We start from the raw sequence: 16,509 nt of genomic DNA, 5'->3' as shown, positions 1-16,509 counted from the left end.
CTAGGAAATCGAGAGAGAGAGAGAGAGAGAGAGAGAGAGAGAGAGCGCGCAAATCCCAGAGTCTCTGAGGAGGTGGCATTGAAAGGGGTCTGGAGTGGGAGGTGGGGAAGAAATGGTTTTGTCTCTCGGCTGCGCCTCAGCAGCCAAGGATTATGGACCCTCTTGTGTGGGGGTGCTAGCGGGGGTGGGGTGGGGTCGGCAGCTGTGGTGTGCAGAGTGCTTTGGCACTCCAAATGATGTCATCCGGGCAAAGCTGCGACTCTGGTCATCCCCCGAAATCAAAGTTGACACGCAGATTAAAAACGGGGGCCGGGATTCTGCTTCAAGAGAGAGCGAGAAAGAGTATAAAACTGAGTGTTCCTTGTTCATTTTATGGCTTGGTTTTGTGTGTTCTGCTCTTGCCCTTCTTGGGAGGGGCAGCAAGTTACGTGGGACAGTTTCCAGCAGCCGTTAGGATCTTTTGAAAAGGAAAAATATATAAAGTGCTGGAGAGGTGGAGCTGGCTTTTGTTCATTGTTCCACCTTCTGTATTTCTCACATAAAAAGCCTTGGCTTATGGGTGGTCACGGTTAGGATTCTGGTAGCGTATTTGGACATGAAAAAGGAGATGTGGAGAAGATTGGGGTGGGGAAGCAAAGTGATACAGGAGGGGAATAACCACAGTGAAACATTTTTTTTCTTCAGCACAACATGAGGCCTAGAAACTTGATGTGTTGACATAAGGATTCTCAAAACAGGAGTCCAGGCTCCATGTGCTTCCAGTGTGTAAAGTAGCCCTGGGTTGCATATGTACTTTGCTAGTTGCCTGTTGGTTGTTTGAGAGCGGCATTTGATCATGCCGGAGTTTGCAGATCATAGAATCATAGGATTGTAGAGTCGGAAGGGACTCCAAGGCTCTTCTAGTCCAGCCCCTGCAATGATGTGTTGTGCAGGTGCGTTGGCTAGAGAAGTTTGTGGGTTGCTAGCTCTGTCCACACAGTCCCTGGGATTCAGCCGCTTTCTGCCACATTCAGCCACTACAAAACTTTAATGTGGCCTTCCCGAGCCTCCTCTCTCTCCCCATACTGTGTTCTGGACTACAACTCCCATCATCCTGTGCTGGCTGTGCTGTGCTGGGGTCAGCAAGATTTTTCAGCCGGGGGGGGGGACGGTCCACTGTCCCTCAGACCTTGTGGGGGGCTGGACTAGATTTTGAAAAATAAATAAAAAATGAACGAATTCCTATGCCCCACACATAACCCAGAGATGCATTTTAAATAAAAGCACACATTCTACTCATGTAAAAACACGCTGATTCCTGGACTGTCTGCGGGCTGGATTTAGAAGGTGATTGGGCTGGATCTGGCCCCCGGGCCTCTCTTTGCCTACCCATGGTCCAAAGCATCTGGAGGGAGTTCAGTTGACAAGCAGCCCTTCTCAGATGGACTTAGCTGCCAAAGAATTTCTCTGTGTTACAGAAGATTCTGGGGCATCAGTGTACACCCAGTTTGTGCAAGGCATCAGTCTGGTCCGGGCAACATTGTCATTTCATTAACAGTGATTCCTGTGTTGTGGGAAGTTGGGCTCGATGGCTCCTGGGGTCCCTTCCAACTTGATCATGCTGTCGGTAATAGCATCACGTCTCTGATTTTCATTTCTTGAAAAGACCGTGTGAGTGTCGTAAGGGGTTCTTGGAAATCTGTTCAGATTTGCAGACAGCCTAATTCTTTGCTGAAAGGTTATTTAGCTACTGAGGTTTTTTGTGCCATTCCCTTACTGGAGGAGGGTGGGGTGTTGATCTTTAATTTGGTACAATGTTGCAAAGGGACTTGTACATCCCTCCCCCCAAAAATTCTCAATGCAAAGCTTAATTTGCTGGAATTAGTCCAAGGATTCGTAAGTAAAAATAAACAAATCACAAATTTTCACCTTTCAAACTTCACAACTCTTTCTTTCTTGGGTGAGGAGTGATGGGGGCATTTAGGCGACCAGAGTGATACATAAATGGAAACCTTTTAGCTACAAATTAAAACTAGCATAATATCTCAGTTGGATCAAAAGGTCTTCACCACAAGTGTCTACCAGCTGGCTTTCTAAACTTGTTTTAAATGTATTTTTGGGGTGGGGGGTGCGGAAGCGGGTGTTAAAACTTTTAAAAATTATATTTTGTGTAAATTGCCTTGAGATGGTGGTTTAAAAGGCAATTGATAGATTAATTGTAAGACAGTCCTTCCCTCCTAGTATCTGATTGTAGTCAGTCCGGGCTAGACCCCCACCCACTGAATCCTTTCTACAGTTGCAGAATTATTGCATATTGAAGGGGTGCACTTGTAATGTCCAATTCTCAGGGCCCCCCACCCCTAGGGCTTAGACTCTAAAGTGGTTTCAGAGTCCAGGAAGGGCTGTACCACCTGGCACCTGTTGACAGAATGAGGACAGCAGAGTGGGCACCTATGCCAGGCAGGGTCCTTGTCTTAGCCCCACCCCCTGCAGTTGTTAGCAGTTTTGGGGGTATTGGAGGAGAGCGTGAATCCCCCCCCCAAACCCCCCACTCCACAAATAATTTTGCAAATTGCAGAGGAATAATTTAAAAGGGGGCAATAGCATATTTCTCTTCCTATCATGGTTGCTAGGGGATGTATGTGGGCTCTTTTTTGGTATATTGTTATATTCTCTGTTGTGTTGCTGTTTTGTCACCTTCTTATGAAATCGCTTTTGCCCTTAGCATCCTTGTTTCCTTTCTCCGCGAGCCGCTTTGAGTGCAGCTTCCCCCCCCACAGAAAAGCACCATGCGCATAAAATTGGCAAACTCCCTTGGGAAGTATTTGTAGAAGCCTGGGACGGAAAGTATAGGAATCATGGCCGAGAGTGGATTGTATGTAGTTCGGCCGCTCACCTCCCACATGCCACACACAAGTCTTTCCCAGGCTTCTGTGCCGGTTGGAAAGAGAGGGCATGGATTTAAAGCCAGGGGTCTGCGAGCGTCAGAGTTGGCGCCCCCCTGCCTTGGGCACGCCGGGTCCTCTGTGCCATTTCTTCTGCTCCAAACTGCCTGGCAGACTCCTTCTCTCTCTCTCTCTCTCTCTCTCTCTCTCTCTCTCTGTGTGTGTGTGTGTGTGCTCCTCCTTCCTTCCACAACCCTCTCTGTGTGTGCTCCACGCAGAGGTTGGAAGGGGGGGCAGGCATCCCGTGCGGCTTGTAGCAGGAGCAAGTCAGCTGTATGGTAATGGGCAGAGCGGGCGGTTGGGGAGGGCGTCGGAGGGGCAGGGCCGGTGGTCCAGCCTCCTTGGTGCCTCTGCCTTTGTCTCGGCTTGCCTGTCACACTCGGCTTCCCTCCTCTCCCTCCTTCTCCCATGCAGAGGCCGGCCGGGACAGCCTCCGCCGCACGCCTCCGGACACCCCCGGCAGCCCCGGCATGACATCGGGGAACAACGGCAGCTCTGCCTCCACCGTCGCCGGCACCCCTCAGAACGGTGAGAACAAGCCGCCCCAAGCCATCGTGAAGCCGCAGATCCTGACCCACGTCATCGAGGGGTTTGTGATCCAGGAGGGGGCTGAGCCGTTCCCGGTAGGTAGCCAATAAACTGGGGTGGGGGGTGAGTTGGGGGTGGGGGAGCCTGAGGGCAGCGCATGGGTAGGTGTTGGTGGGCTGCCTTTGTTGTGGGGCTTTGGGAAGGGTGGGCATGGAAATCCCATTGCAAGAAAACTTGAGGGTTGTGCTTGGGCACGTGCAGAAGGCAAAGGGTTTCACTCACCCACACCCTGGTGTTTCTGTTTTCACAAAGGCTGTGGGGGGAGAGTGAACTTGGCTGGGACTGGAGGGGGGCAGAGAAACTGGTCGGAGCACAGAGCGGCTGGTGGTGGGGTGGTTTACAAGGTTGGGATGATTCAAGGGAGCCCAGGCTCCCTCCTCGCAGTATAAAATCTTACCAAGTCCCAAGCACGTTTCAAGTGCTGTGATGCCACTTTAAGCAGCTGTGGCTTCCCCCAAATAATTAGAGGAGCCGTAGTTACAGATGCTGCAAGTTGTAGGGGAGACTCCCTTATCGTCCGTTCCCAGAGTTCCCTGGGAAGAGCTATTGATTCTTAAACCACTCTGTAGCTCTGGGAGGGAAATTCAGTGTCTCCGAACAATTCTTAACAAACGGCACATCCCAGGAATCTTTGGGGGGGGGGGAATTCAAGGTGGCAACGTAGCGCTTCAAATGTGTTGCGTGGAATGTGGCCTCCGAATGCGCTGTTCAGAGATCCCTGCCCAGCCAGGCCAGAGCCACTCACCCACAGCCCTGCGCTCCCATTTCTGGCGCTCTTGTTTCCAAGGTGCATATAGCCAAGCGTTTCTCCCGCTGCAGCTGTCAGTCGAGCGTCCGCCCTCCCCTCGTCCTGCGGGGCCAAGGCCACCCGGGTCTCCCTGGAAGAAGAGAAGGGGGAGGGGGCTGCCTTCCAAGCTGCCTTTCGCCGACTCCCTTGTCGAAGCACCTCCCTCGCCCATCTCTCCTTCGCTGGAGGTTTGTAGAACAGAGGTCTGGATGGCCGTCTGGCAGTGGCGATTCCAGGGGGTTGGACTAGATGACGCTCGGGGGGTCCCCTTCCTGCTCGACGTGACTGTGGTTCTTTGCCAGGTGGGGCGCTCTTCGCTGCTGGTGGGGAGCCTCAAGCAGAAGTATGCCCAGGACCTCCTGGCCGAGAAACCCCAGCACCAGGACAACAACACAACCACCACCACCGACTCCGAAATGGAGGACCCCTATCTACAAGGTAGGCCCAGCGGAAAGCCTAGGTAAGCAGAGAGGGGGGGGCTGGAGCATGTGCAGAGTGCCTTTCACTTGCTCCCTCAATGATTGATGGGGCAGCTTCCCAGCAGAGAGGTGTCGTATCAAAAGGTGCAGAAAAGCAGAACAAATATTTGGCACAACCCTCTTCTGCAAAGGTGGAGAACCTGTGGATGTTTCTGGGCTCATAAGATCACCAGCAGAGGCTGCTGGATGAGCCTGTTCTCACAGTGGCCGACCAGTTGCCCCAGGGGGAAGCCAGACCGGGAGAGTCCCTTGTCTAAAACCCTTGAGAAACGCTGCCGGTCTATGCAGGCAATAGTTAGCTGGAGGGAGAAAGGGTCTGCAGTTCCTGATGTTCCTGTGATGGGAGCCACATCTGGTGGCCGCAGGTTCCGCAGGTACCTGGCTGGAAAGACAACAATCAATTGCTGGGGGTTGGGCTAGATGACCCCTGCGGTCCCCATTCGGTTCTGCCATTCTGTGGTTAAGAGGTCCCTGATCCAGCAGGGCTTCTTAAATGTGGGTGCAAGGGTTTGGGGGGTTTTGCTGCCTTTTGTTGCTTTGAGGTGAGGGGTCCTAAAAAACTCTGCTCTCCTTCCCCAGAATCCAAAGACGACGGATCACCCCCGAAGCTGAAATGCGAGCTCTGCGGCCGCCTTGACTTTGCCTACAAGTTCAAGCGGTCAAAGCGGTTCTGCTCCATGGCCTGCGCAAAGAGGTACCTCCCTGGCAGAAACGTCTGCCTGCCCTTCTCCTTGAAAGCAGCTGCCTTGCTTGCGGAAGGTCCTTATAGCATCTCCAGGCTGACAGCTCTAGGAATCTCCCCTGCCTGAAAACCCAGAGAGCCACTGCCAGCCAGAGTAGGCAGTGTTGAGCTAGATGAACCCAGGGTTTGACTCCATTATAAGGCGTATTCCCACGTTCCACAAATTTTTTGCTGGGTAGCAAAAAATTATATAGCTGATTACTCTACACACACACTAGGCTGCTCTGCTTTTATTGTCTGTATTTTAACATGGTTGCAATTTATAGTGTTGTGGTGCTGTTTGGGTCTGATTACTTTCTAGAAATATATTATTATTATTATTATTATTATTATTATTATTATTATTATTATTATTATTTATTATTATTATTATTATTTATTATTATTGATTGGATTTATATACCACCCTATACCCGGAGGTCTCAGAGCGATTCACAGAACAAAATAAAAACATAAAACCACAAAATATACAATCAAAATAAAAACAACAACCCAATAAAATATCTTGTATGTTTTTAAGCTTTTTGTATTTTGCCCGGTGTTGTTTTAATTTGCGAGTTGGCGGGGTGGGAGAAGGAGGGGTAGAAATAAAAACAATCATAATTAATAATACAAGGTTGGAACGTTGGCCGTGCACAGGCTTTTGACCTTCTCTCTGTCTCTCTCTCACAGGTACAACGTGGGTTGCACAAAGCGCGTGGGGCTCTTCCACCCAGACCGCAGCAAGCTTCAGAAGCCCAACACGCCTCCACACGGCCGGCGTCGTACCTGCAAGGGATCCCTTCCCCCTCTCAGCAAAGAGAACAAGAAGCAGGTAAGAGCCTTCTGGAGTTATCCAGGGGCAAGGAACTTTTTCGCACGCCGAAGGTGAAACTTGGGAGCATCGGGTATCTCTTTGTGCCCTCCAGTGCACCTACCACAGGCCCAAGAGGAGCATAGTGCATGGTTTTATCTTTCTTCTTCTTCCCCAGAGTCCTCAGTTTCTGACCTCTAAAAGGGCCCAGTTGGGGTCCTGCATGGAGGAACTGCAGCATTTAATCCTCTCCTCAAAACCCTGTGAAGTAGGTTAGGCTGTGAGAAGGCAGTGGCTAAGTGCCCAAGGCCACATCCAGGAAGCTTTATCCATGACCAAGTGGAGATTTGAACCCAGGTCTCATGTGCCACTTTCCCCCCATGTTATCCTCACAGCAAGTGGCTTTCTAAGAGGTGAGGCTAAGAAGCAGTGACTGGCCATGACCAACGAATAGGGGACTTAAACCCAGTTCTTTCCCAGGTCCTAGTCCTGCACCCTAACCACTACACCACACTGTCTCCCCTGGAACACGATAACAAATTGGTTGATACACATGCTTGGAAGAAGAGTTATCAGCTGCAGAGTGGACATTTGCTTTCGGGCAGTTATAATGATAATTTCTTAACTAAATTTGTATCATTGAAAGATCTCAAGAGTCAACTTCAGGGGAAAGGTATTATTTGCTGCATGTTAATCTGCCCATAATTTATGCAGAGATCCAAGGGAAAGATTTCCTTGCTGATGTGTGGGAACAGGAATACCCAGCTCAGTTTCTTCTGAGCTGTCTTGTGACAAATGAAGAAGCTCTTTTCGCACAGTCTGCAAAAAAAGATTACAAAAGGGAGACGATATTGCTAAAGCTGAGTTCCTCTCCTTTTTTTCTTCATCTAACGTTGCTGATGTTCGTTAATATTAGTACTGCATTCGCATTTTGGTATATTGTAGTGTAATTTCGAAAAGTTTCTCAATTTTGTTGAATTAAGTAAATAATTCCAGTTGGGTTCTGAATAAACGCACAATGAATCGTTCCTGTTCTGCATTTTATTGTGTGGTTACCTTCCTCTCATAAGCTGTGCAGACTGCTATTCTATGAGCTTGTGGAACCAAAGGGGGCAGTGGCTCCAAAGAAATTGAGGAGCCCAGGGAGTTAGCGCAGTAAACATACAGATGTTGTGACTGAGCCCTCCAGACAGCAGCTGCCGACCAGAGGAGGCAGCACTGGGCCGGATGGGGCGATAGCACAGCCTCCTAAAGTGGGGTGCTCCTCTGTGTTTGCAGGCGCCGGTATCGCTGCCCCCTGGCTCGGGGCCCATTTCGGTCTCTGGGTCTCTGCAGCTGGCTCACGTGCAGGAGGACTCCAGCCGCTGCTCGGACAACTCCAGCTACGAAGAGCCCCTCTCGCCCCTCTCGGCAAGCTCCTCCGCCTCCCGCCGGCGCCAGGGCGAGCGCGACATGGAGCTGCCCGATGTGCACGTCCGAGACCTGGTGGGCATTGGGCACCACTTCCTGCCCAGCGAGCCTACCAAGTGGAACGTGGAGGACGTCTACGAGTTCATTCGGTCCTTGCCCGGTAAGGATTAGGGCCTTCCGCCTGCCTGCTTAGGAAGGGAACCTTGGAGCGGTCCAAGTTGGGCAGAAGTGAGCCTGCCCCCCTCTCTCCCAATTCTCTGGTCTGATGGGAAGCCCAATATTTTCCGGTGTTGCTACTTTAAGGAGTTAAGTTTATGGATGGATTTGATTTGGTTACGGAAATATCCCAGGGGTCATTTAGCCCTAAATTCCCTGCATTGTGGGAACCACAGCTGAAGCATCATTGGCAGATGGCCACCCAACTTCGGCTTAGAAATCTCCAACCAAGGAGAGCTCACCAGCTTTTGAGGGTGGCGCTGTGGGTTAAACCACAGAGCCTAGGGCTTGCCGATCAGAAGGTTGGCGGTTTGATTCCCCGCGACGGGGTGAGCTCCCGTTGCTTGGTCGCTGCTCCTGCCAACCTTGCAGTTCGAAAGCATGTCAAAGTGCAAGTAGATAAATAGGTACCGCTCCAGCGGGAAGGTAAATGGTGTTTCCGTGCGCTGCTCTGGTTCGCCAGAAGCGGCTTAGTCATGCTGGCCACATGACCTGGAAGCTGTACACCGGCTCCCTCGGCCAATAAAGCGAGATGAGCGCCGCAACCCCAGAGTCGGTCATGACTGGACCTAATGGTCAGGGGTCCCTTTACCTTTACCTTTATCCCACTGTTGGAACAGGTCTTATGAGAAATTCTGACTGTTTTCTGGTGATGATTAAAAACATAATAAAACATCAAACATGGAAAACTCCCGACAGAGGGCTGTATTTCAGAACTCCCCTAAAAGTTGTGTCATTCTTAATCTGCTTGACGTCCGACGAGAGGGCGTTCTGCAGGGAGGGTGCCGCTGCTGAGAAGGCCCTCTGCCTGCTTCCCTGTATTCTCACTTTCTCGCAGTGATGGGGCTTTTCCTTTCCTCCTGCCACAGGTTGCCAGGAGATTGCGGAGGAGTTCCGGGCGCAAGAGATCGACGGCCAGGCCCTACTGCTCCTGAAGGAGGACCACCTCATGAGCGCCATGAACATCAAACTGGGCCCAGCCCTCAAAATCTACGCCCGCATCTGTATGCTGAAAGACTCCTAGCCTAGAGGCCTTTAGGCTGGGGCGGGTGGGAGGCCCTGCTGGCAAACGGATGCTTTCTTTCTCAGAGGCTGGGAGGGGCTGGGAACAAAATGGACTCTGCTTTCTTCTGCCTCCCACTCTTCACAATGCAACTTGAGCACAGAGGCAACACCCCCAGTCTCCCTCGACGACGGGAGGGGCGCGGAGGGACCCCGACTCGGGTGGGATGTCCGTAAGCTAAAGCCGTTGCGGGGCTGTACATAAATATGTAGCATTAGCTTCCCCCCTGCAGCAATGGAGAGTCGTGCAACCTTGTTTTTTTAGTGGTGGGGGGCGAGGACCCTGTTCCTCGCCCTGGAAGCTGCTTCTCCTGCGTCCCAGAGACCCCCCCCCCCAAGGATCGGACACAACTACTTGAAACCTCAAAAGCCAAACAGGACCATTGCCTTAAATTTTTTTGTAGGCGTGTGTGTGCGTGCGTGTGGTGCCGGGTAGTGCCCTCTGTTTCCTCCTCCCTCCCTGCACCCTTTCCTCTTCTGCTATATCTCTTCCCAAGGCACAGCGGGGGAAGCAGTTGCCCTGATAGATCTCCTGATTCCCATGGGGGATCGTGCAGAAGGGATCTCCGTCCAGTCTCGCAGGGGTGTTTTGCTCCCCTCACACTGTTTTGCTTTGGTTTTTTTAAAACAATTTTTTTTAAAGGGGAGGAGTAAGTAGCCAAGCGCAAGTCGTGCAAACTGGCTGGCTGACATCCAGGACTACTGGGGAGGCCTCTATTCTGATTTGGGACCAGGTCTGCAGCTGCCTTAAAAATTTAAATAAAAGGCCCTTTTGGCCCCTGCCACAAACACCTCACCCCCCCCCCCATTCTCCCCCTCCCATAATATCAAGGCAGGGCAGGAGGAGCCGGCTCTCTCCCTGGAAGATGGGGCTGGCCTCAGGATTGTCGAGAGTGGGCAGGCTTTTTCCTCTGGTGATCAGGAACTGCGGGGAGTGGGATTGCAGCTGAGCTGTACCCCCCTGCCCCTTTTGACGGTTTGTGTGTGGTGCCCCCCTTCTTCGTGCTGGCCACTCTCCACAGCCTCTGGGCTGCAAGCAAAAGGACTTTCTACTGTTGCCCCCCCTCCTGTTTTTAATAAACGCCTTTTGGAATTAAAAAAAAAAAAAGACGCCATGTATTTAAAAGGCTTCATTGCTATGGGGCTGGGTGGTTGGGGGCAGGTCCCGGGACATTTTAGCTTCCTAGGGCGGAGAACATTCAGCTGGATTCTCCAGGTGAATCATAACGTCAAAACCACGGAGAGAGACGAGAACTCACAAGGCGAAAGAAAGGACTTCTTCATGCAACACGGAGTTCAACGGTGGGACTCGCTGCCACAGGAAGCGGTGATGACTTGGACGGCTTCAAGAGAGGATTGGAAAATTTTGCAGTCGGAGGCAGCCGTGCTTCTGAATAGCTGTTGCTGGAAGCCACGGAAGGGGAGAGGGCTCTTCTTCACGATCCTGCTTGCAGGTTTGCCCACTGTTGAGAGCAGGATGCTGGCCTGATCCAGTGGGACTCGCCTTGTGTTGGCAAGACAGCATCCTCCTCACCTTGGGGCAGCAGTCTCTCTTAAGGAGCACTGGGGGATGTTGTGCCTAACTGCCCTCCAGTGGCTGCTCCCTCAGGGTTGGGGAGTCTCATTGGCTTTTAATGCAATTAGGATGAGAGGTGGTTCCTAAACTGCAATCTGAAGCTTTTTTCCCTTCATCTTTTTCATTTTCATCCCGTTTTTCCTCTCAAAGCTCAAGGTTACGTGCATGTTTTTCTGCCCTCACAAACCCCGTGAGGTAAGAGAGGCTGAGAGATGGCGAGTGGTTCAGTGTCACCTGTGAGCTTTATGGCAGAGCCAGGAAATGCTGGTTTCCAGGCAGAGATGCATGGCTGAAACGAGTTCTTCCTAGAGCAGTTTTCGGCTTGGTATTCTGACATTTGCAAAATGCATCCCATGCCTCTCACTTCTCCAGAGTGACTTTCCTTCCATCTGCCACCACCTCTGGCACACACAAGGCTTTTCCTCAGTTGCTCAAGCGTAATTTCTGTCACCTCAGGATGCTGGGAACTTAAGTTCTTAAAAGACGCTTGTTTCAGCAGTGGCTGGCAGCCAGGATGGCTACTTTTTCCACCTTTGGAGGCAGTTCCTGGGATCACATGGGGAGAATTGCCTGTGGGAAATCTTCAAGCAGGACCTGAACGCATCTAGCTGGCCACAGGGAGCTGGATTAAGTGGGCTTTCTGTAAATCTTTAGCAAAACTAAAGTACTTCACATTACATGTCTGGTGTCCCAAATACTCACCAAGTATCCCTGTTCATCTCATTTTTTTATTTTAAAAACCCTTAGTCAGAAGACTGGTACGCTTTCCAATCCAGCCCAAGGTTCCAAAGACGCTTTTATTATCTTTTTTCCACAACAGAGAAATACAAAGCAATTTTTTATTTATTTTTCCTTCTTTCCCCCATTTCATTTCAAAACAATGCAAATGGCGTTTGGCGGCGAGGCAAAAGTTGCCTCCTCTCACCAGTCCCGGATTCCACAATGCAAGACTTTTCTTTGAAGGGAAGGGGTGGGAGGGAGAGACCCTTTAAAAAAACTTTTTTAAAAATTCCTTTTTCAGTTATAAGGTAATGATAATAACTAAGGATCTAGCTAGATGTGGCCTGGGCTTCTTTTTTTTATATAGAAAAAAGTTGTTAACATTATGCATAAGAGTCCTATTTACACAGTTATTAACATGCGGATCAAAAAAAGAGAGGCTACAATATTGAATATCATACAACAATTCAAAACCGACTGAAAAGGGAACAAGGTTTTGCTTTTTTAAAAAAGGAAAAGATCAAATCAAATACAAACAGTAAAAGAAACAACTGATAAAAAACAAAATTATATATTTTTAAGGCTTAAAAAGTTTATCTTAAAAAAAAGTAGTTCGCTTTTGTTTTTTAACGCAACTGAAGGGTACATAATATAGAGGTGGTTTTTAAGTCTTGTTGTTTGGGGAGGTTTTGTGGCCCCTTTCCCTTGCACTTTGAGAGAAACTGCCAAGAGAACTTGGTTTGCGGGAGGTGCAGCACCACCTCAGAAAGCTACTTTCTCTTTTGGTGATGGGCTCCTGGGGTGAGAGCAGTTGGCATCATGCCACAGTCTCTTCACAGCTATCCAAGGGCCACAGAAGACCTTAAGAGCCAGAGAGGGTGCCATCCTGTTGGCGCTTTGAGCCGTTCTTCTTTACAGCACCCAGGAGGCCATGGCCTCTCCTCAGCCACTGGGGTGGCCACAGAGAGATGACAGGTTGACTCATGGCAGTGGGGGGTGGGGTGGAGAGAGAGCTGGAGCTGAAGCAATCGGGGACACATGTAGCATCTGGGAAAACTGGAAATGGCCAAAACATAGCAAGTGAAACTGAAGTCCCATTTGACAGGCTCCCCCCCCCCCAATCAAGGGAAACTGCAATGTTGTCCTCTGCTTCCAATCTTGGGTAGCAAATCTAGTGTAGCAATAAAGCTTTAAAAGGCGTTTTCCCCATTTGACAGGAATTGGAGGAAAACAGCCTTGCAGGAGATAAGAGTCGCAGAGGATCACATCAGAGTTTCTGTGTTTCTGCAGTTTGCAGATTTTCTGAACCCCATGGACCCTTCCCCACAATCATTGGGGCTTCCAGAGACTACTTGCTTAGAGGTGTTTTTTTTGGGGGGGGGGGATATTCTAGGAGGTGCTCAGTCCTCTGGTGTCACTAGGAAGCTGACCCCTCTCAAGGCAACAGAACGTGGCTTTGCAAGCAAATGAGCCCTTGGGGACCCCAGAATTCTCTGGAATACTGGTGTGGATTTTTAAAAAAACCTCTCTAATCCCCCTAGATCTTGGTGCAAGGGGATCAAACCCCCTCAAACAACAGCAACTGGAGAAGGATGACAATTCCACCTATTCTGCAAATATTTGCCTGCTATGGCCATGTTAAAATGGAAATTGGAATGAGCAACTTGCTTATGTTTCTTTTCTGGGGCTAGGGAGGAACCTGTGCCCCACCACCACCACCACCAATGCTGTGGGCACCCCGGGAGAACCATAGGTTCTTCCAGCCCTGCCAACCAGTGCTGGAGACATCCTTGGAGAGGTTGCAAGGTGGTGCCTTGAGCAGTCTTGAAGGGTAGGGCAGCCAGGATCAAGACCCCCCCCACCTGTCTTCTGCCCCAAAACACCCTTGGGGCTTCGCTTCTGCCAGCTGGCAGCCCTCTGCTAAGATGGGAGAAATGGACTGGCACATCTTACTGTGGGTGAGCCGAATGGCAGCATTACCCAGGAGCAGGTCAATGCCCACCTTTCCTCCCCGCAGAAGAGACACCCCCCCCTCCTTTTCCATACAAGGAGAGAGCAGGGCTGGAGGCTACTCATACACAAAGATGGTGCTGCAGGTGGGAAGACTTTCGCACGGTGCTTCAAGATTAAGGTGATGGGCAGACAAAGCCTTGTGTACTTCTGAATGGGCATAACACTGCCAGTCTCTTGCCATCTTCCTCCCTGCTGCAGTGTGTTTCCCAATCATATTCTGAAGGTGCCCCCTCATCTATTTCTAGGACAACCCCCCACTCCCTTCCACCTCCTAGCCGAAGGAGCGGCAAACCCCATAGCCTCTGAGCATTGATGTAATCCTTTCCACCAACACTGACCGTGTGATGTTGCAGCATCTGAGACTCCTCACCTCCTACTGTGCCCACCCTAGCCAAAGGCCACTCCTGGGGTGCCCGCCCCCCCCCCTGCAGCGATAACCTCACGCTGTCCCATTTTTGGCCGAGGCGGTCCTGTAGCGGCTCCAGAGAAGAGTCCTGAAGGGGGCTGGCTCCCCGTTATCTGCATTGCAAATTCCTGGCCCATTGGGTGACAATTTTCCTATGCGAAATTAAAGTGGAACAGGGATTTTGGAGGGGAGAGAAGTGGGGATCCAAAATGAAAGAAGGGGGGGCTGTGACTGGGGCAGAGGCTTTGTTACAGGGAAGGAAGAGGTGTGGATGTCTTCAAAGTGCTCTGGGATTGTCTTTGGCTGCCACCAACATGGAACGAAAAATTTCTTTCCCCTCCCCAGTCTCCCTGGCTGCCAACAGGGCTCCATCCAGTCTCTCTCTCTCTCTCTCTCTCTCTCTCTCTCTCTGTCCTGACTGGTGGCGGAAGAGGATCACCCCATGGCAGGAGGGGCGCTGCGGAGCAGGGACCGTGGGTTGTTTGACGGTGATGCCAAGGTGTCCTTGTCTTTTGCTCCCCGCTTCTGGGATTCAAGAGGGGGTGGCTGCATGGGAGCGGGGCCAGGCCAGGGGGTGGAGGCTGCTCCCCAAGATTCAGATGAGCGAGATTCGGACAGGGATACTGGGAGACTCCGTCCTTTGAGGAGAGTGTTGACTCACTAGATGTTCAACCACTGTGTGTTTTGACATGTGCTTCATCAAATAGGTCTCCTGGAGAGGGAGAAAGGGAAGGTCAGGTTTTGGGGAAGCAGGAAGAGGCTGCCCCCTCCCAGCCTAGGGTGACGTAGATTCATTTCAGCATTTTTGGGACCTCCCTTCACCTCCACCCGGACCTCCTCCCACAGCATGCTTTGGGGGAGATTGAGGATCAGCCTGATCTACAGAGGGGATCTCCTGGCCCGCCACAGTTTCCCACAGGGCAACTGGGGGAGAAACACCTCCACCCCGCAATCACCAAGCAGAAAACTAAAGTAAGCTGTGCACCCACACCCCACAATATCCCGACTTGAGTATTGTCCTCACAACTATGGAACCTGGATGGCTTTCAAAGAGGATTGGACCAATTCAAGGAGGACATAAAGCTACTCTGATGCGTTTTCCTCCTCACAACAACTCTGCGAGCTGGGTTAGTCCCAGAGCGGCCAACTGACCTCCCCCCCAAGGCCACCCCCAGTAGACTTCATGCCCAGTGCGTGGGGGGATTTGAACTCATGTCTCTCTTACACTCCCCACCTGCCTTGCTTCCTGCCCAGCCAACAGCCCCTGCTACTCACTGAAGTGTAGGCCCGCCCACACATGCTGCAGCAGTAGGCCTTGGCGTGCTTGATTGCGTGTGCTGAGAGGTGGATCTGGAGCGAGGCAGAGTCTGAGTAGGCCCGATAGCAGTTCGGACACTTGTAGGGCTTGTCCTTGTTGTGTTGCCGTTGGTGAGACTGGGTGGGAAAGGGGCAGGAAGGAACAGGAGATTGACATGGCAGCCCTCAGAAGTCCTGGGGGTGGGGTGCGGAAGACCCTTAAACAAAAAGCCACCTCGCCACCAACCAAGGTACCCCCTTGCAACTCTGAAGACCCAAGTCCTTCTACACTACTACTTTCACTGAGATCTCTGCAAAATCTTTTATCAAGACCTCCTTGCTAAATCTGCAGCAGGGCAGTCAGATGAGACTTGCACCCTTTTACTCAGCTCAGATCAAGATGCCAACCTTGCGAAGTTGCTTAGGCTGAGAGATACCAGCTGGCTCCCAAGGTCACACCCAGTGAGTTTCATGGCTGAGAGGGAGGAGGGATTTGAACCTGAGTCTGGCACTCTAACCACTACACCACATGGGTTCTGTGCTGCAGCGAACAAAAAAATCACCAGGAACTGACCCCAGGCATTTTGTCATTTTCCTCTGGAGGTTGTGACATGACTGCAACTTTTAAAATGTTGATGCCAATTTCATTTTACTCTGTGCTACATACATACATAAAGCTATTACCTGCCTTTCACCCCAAGGTCCCAAAGCAGGTAATAATGTTCACTTGCTATTATCTTCAGCAATTAAGTGGAACCTCCGTCTTTAGAGGCAATATACCTTTGAACCTCAGAAACCGCAGGACAGACAAGAGGTCTCCTCCCCTCTTTCTAGCCCAAGCTTTTGAGCACCCAAAAGTACCTGGCTTTCTGCTCTTGGAAGCAGAGGACTAGGCTAGATCAACAGACCATCAAGACCATTTTTTTTGGTGCTTGCAGCATAAGATACATAAATATTCTGCATAGGAAAACCGCTGTCCCCTTTTGCAACACAGGGCACCTTATAAATGCACCCCAATTATCTCTGACCCTCAAATGCTTTGACCCACTCTGGGACTTCCAATTCACTTCCCTGGCACATGTCACCCAAATTCCCAACCGACTGACCTGGAGGTTCGAGAGCTGTGTGAATGCCTTTTCACATCCGGCGTGAGGGCACTTGTAGGGTCTGTCTCCGGTGTGAATTCTGAAAGGCAGCGAGAGAGAACGCTGAGGTGTTTTCTGCCTCTCCTCCATTGCTTCACTTACCTGACTCAGTTCAAAAACCGCCTCCCGCAAAATATCTCACAGCGATTTCACATTAGGAAATGGTGAAATTAGTGGTTGCAAATCAGGACGGTTTTGAAACGTATGGGCCACCATCTTGATTCAAAATGGCACCTCGATCCTAGGGTCCTGTCCTGTCCTAACACATAGCAAAGAGACAACTTTCCAAAATATGTAGTAGATACATAAAACAATTCCACGTCTACAGACATATTTAAAACTGTTTGGTATA

General features: G+C 50.7%; 2 protein-coding genes across 9 annotated transcripts in view; one reads left to right on the top strand and one right to left on the bottom strand.

Moving 5' to 3' along the window:
• The window catches only part of PHC2 (polyhomeotic homolog 2), a 58,935-nt gene extending 49,345 nt beyond the window's left edge, over positions 1-9,590 (top strand). The window contains exons 10-15 of the mRNA XM_081871462.1: positions 3,339-3,547; positions 4,602-4,737; positions 5,358-5,472; positions 6,193-6,334; positions 7,592-7,883; positions 8,809-9,590. Of these exons, the coding sequence (XP_081727588.1) occupies positions 3,339-3,547; positions 4,602-4,737; positions 5,358-5,472; positions 6,193-6,334; positions 7,592-7,883; positions 8,809-8,963 (1,049 nt within the window). The 3' untranslated portion in view covers positions 8,964-9,590. The remainder of the gene's footprint in view (positions 1-3,338; positions 3,548-4,601; positions 4,738-5,357; positions 5,473-6,192; positions 6,335-7,591; positions 7,884-8,808) is intronic.
• A 3,085-nt stretch (positions 9,591-12,675) lies between these two features.
• The window catches only part of ZNF362 (zinc finger protein 362), a 209,924-nt gene continuing 206,090 nt past the window's right edge, over positions 12,676-16,509 (bottom strand). For all 8 annotated transcript variants that reach the window (XM_081871126.1, XM_081871129.1, XM_081871124.1 and 5 more), the window contains 3 exons: positions 16,119-16,197; positions 14,992-15,150; positions 12,676-14,428 (listed from right to left, as the gene is read on the bottom strand). In XM_081871126.1, the coding sequence (XP_081727252.1) occupies positions 14,312-14,428; positions 14,992-15,150; positions 16,119-16,197 (355 nt within the window). In that variant the 3' untranslated portion in view covers positions 12,676-14,311. The remainder of the gene's footprint in view (positions 14,429-14,991; positions 15,151-16,118; positions 16,198-16,509) is intronic.

Source organism: Podarcis erhardii (assembly GCF_964252035.2).
Source record: "Podarcis erhardii genome assembly, chromosome: 7".
In the NCBI taxonomy this organism is placed as follows: Eukaryota; Metazoa; Chordata; class Lepidosauria; order Squamata; family Lacertidae; genus Podarcis; species Podarcis erhardii.
This window is presented reverse-complemented; position numbering and strand designations above follow the sequence as displayed.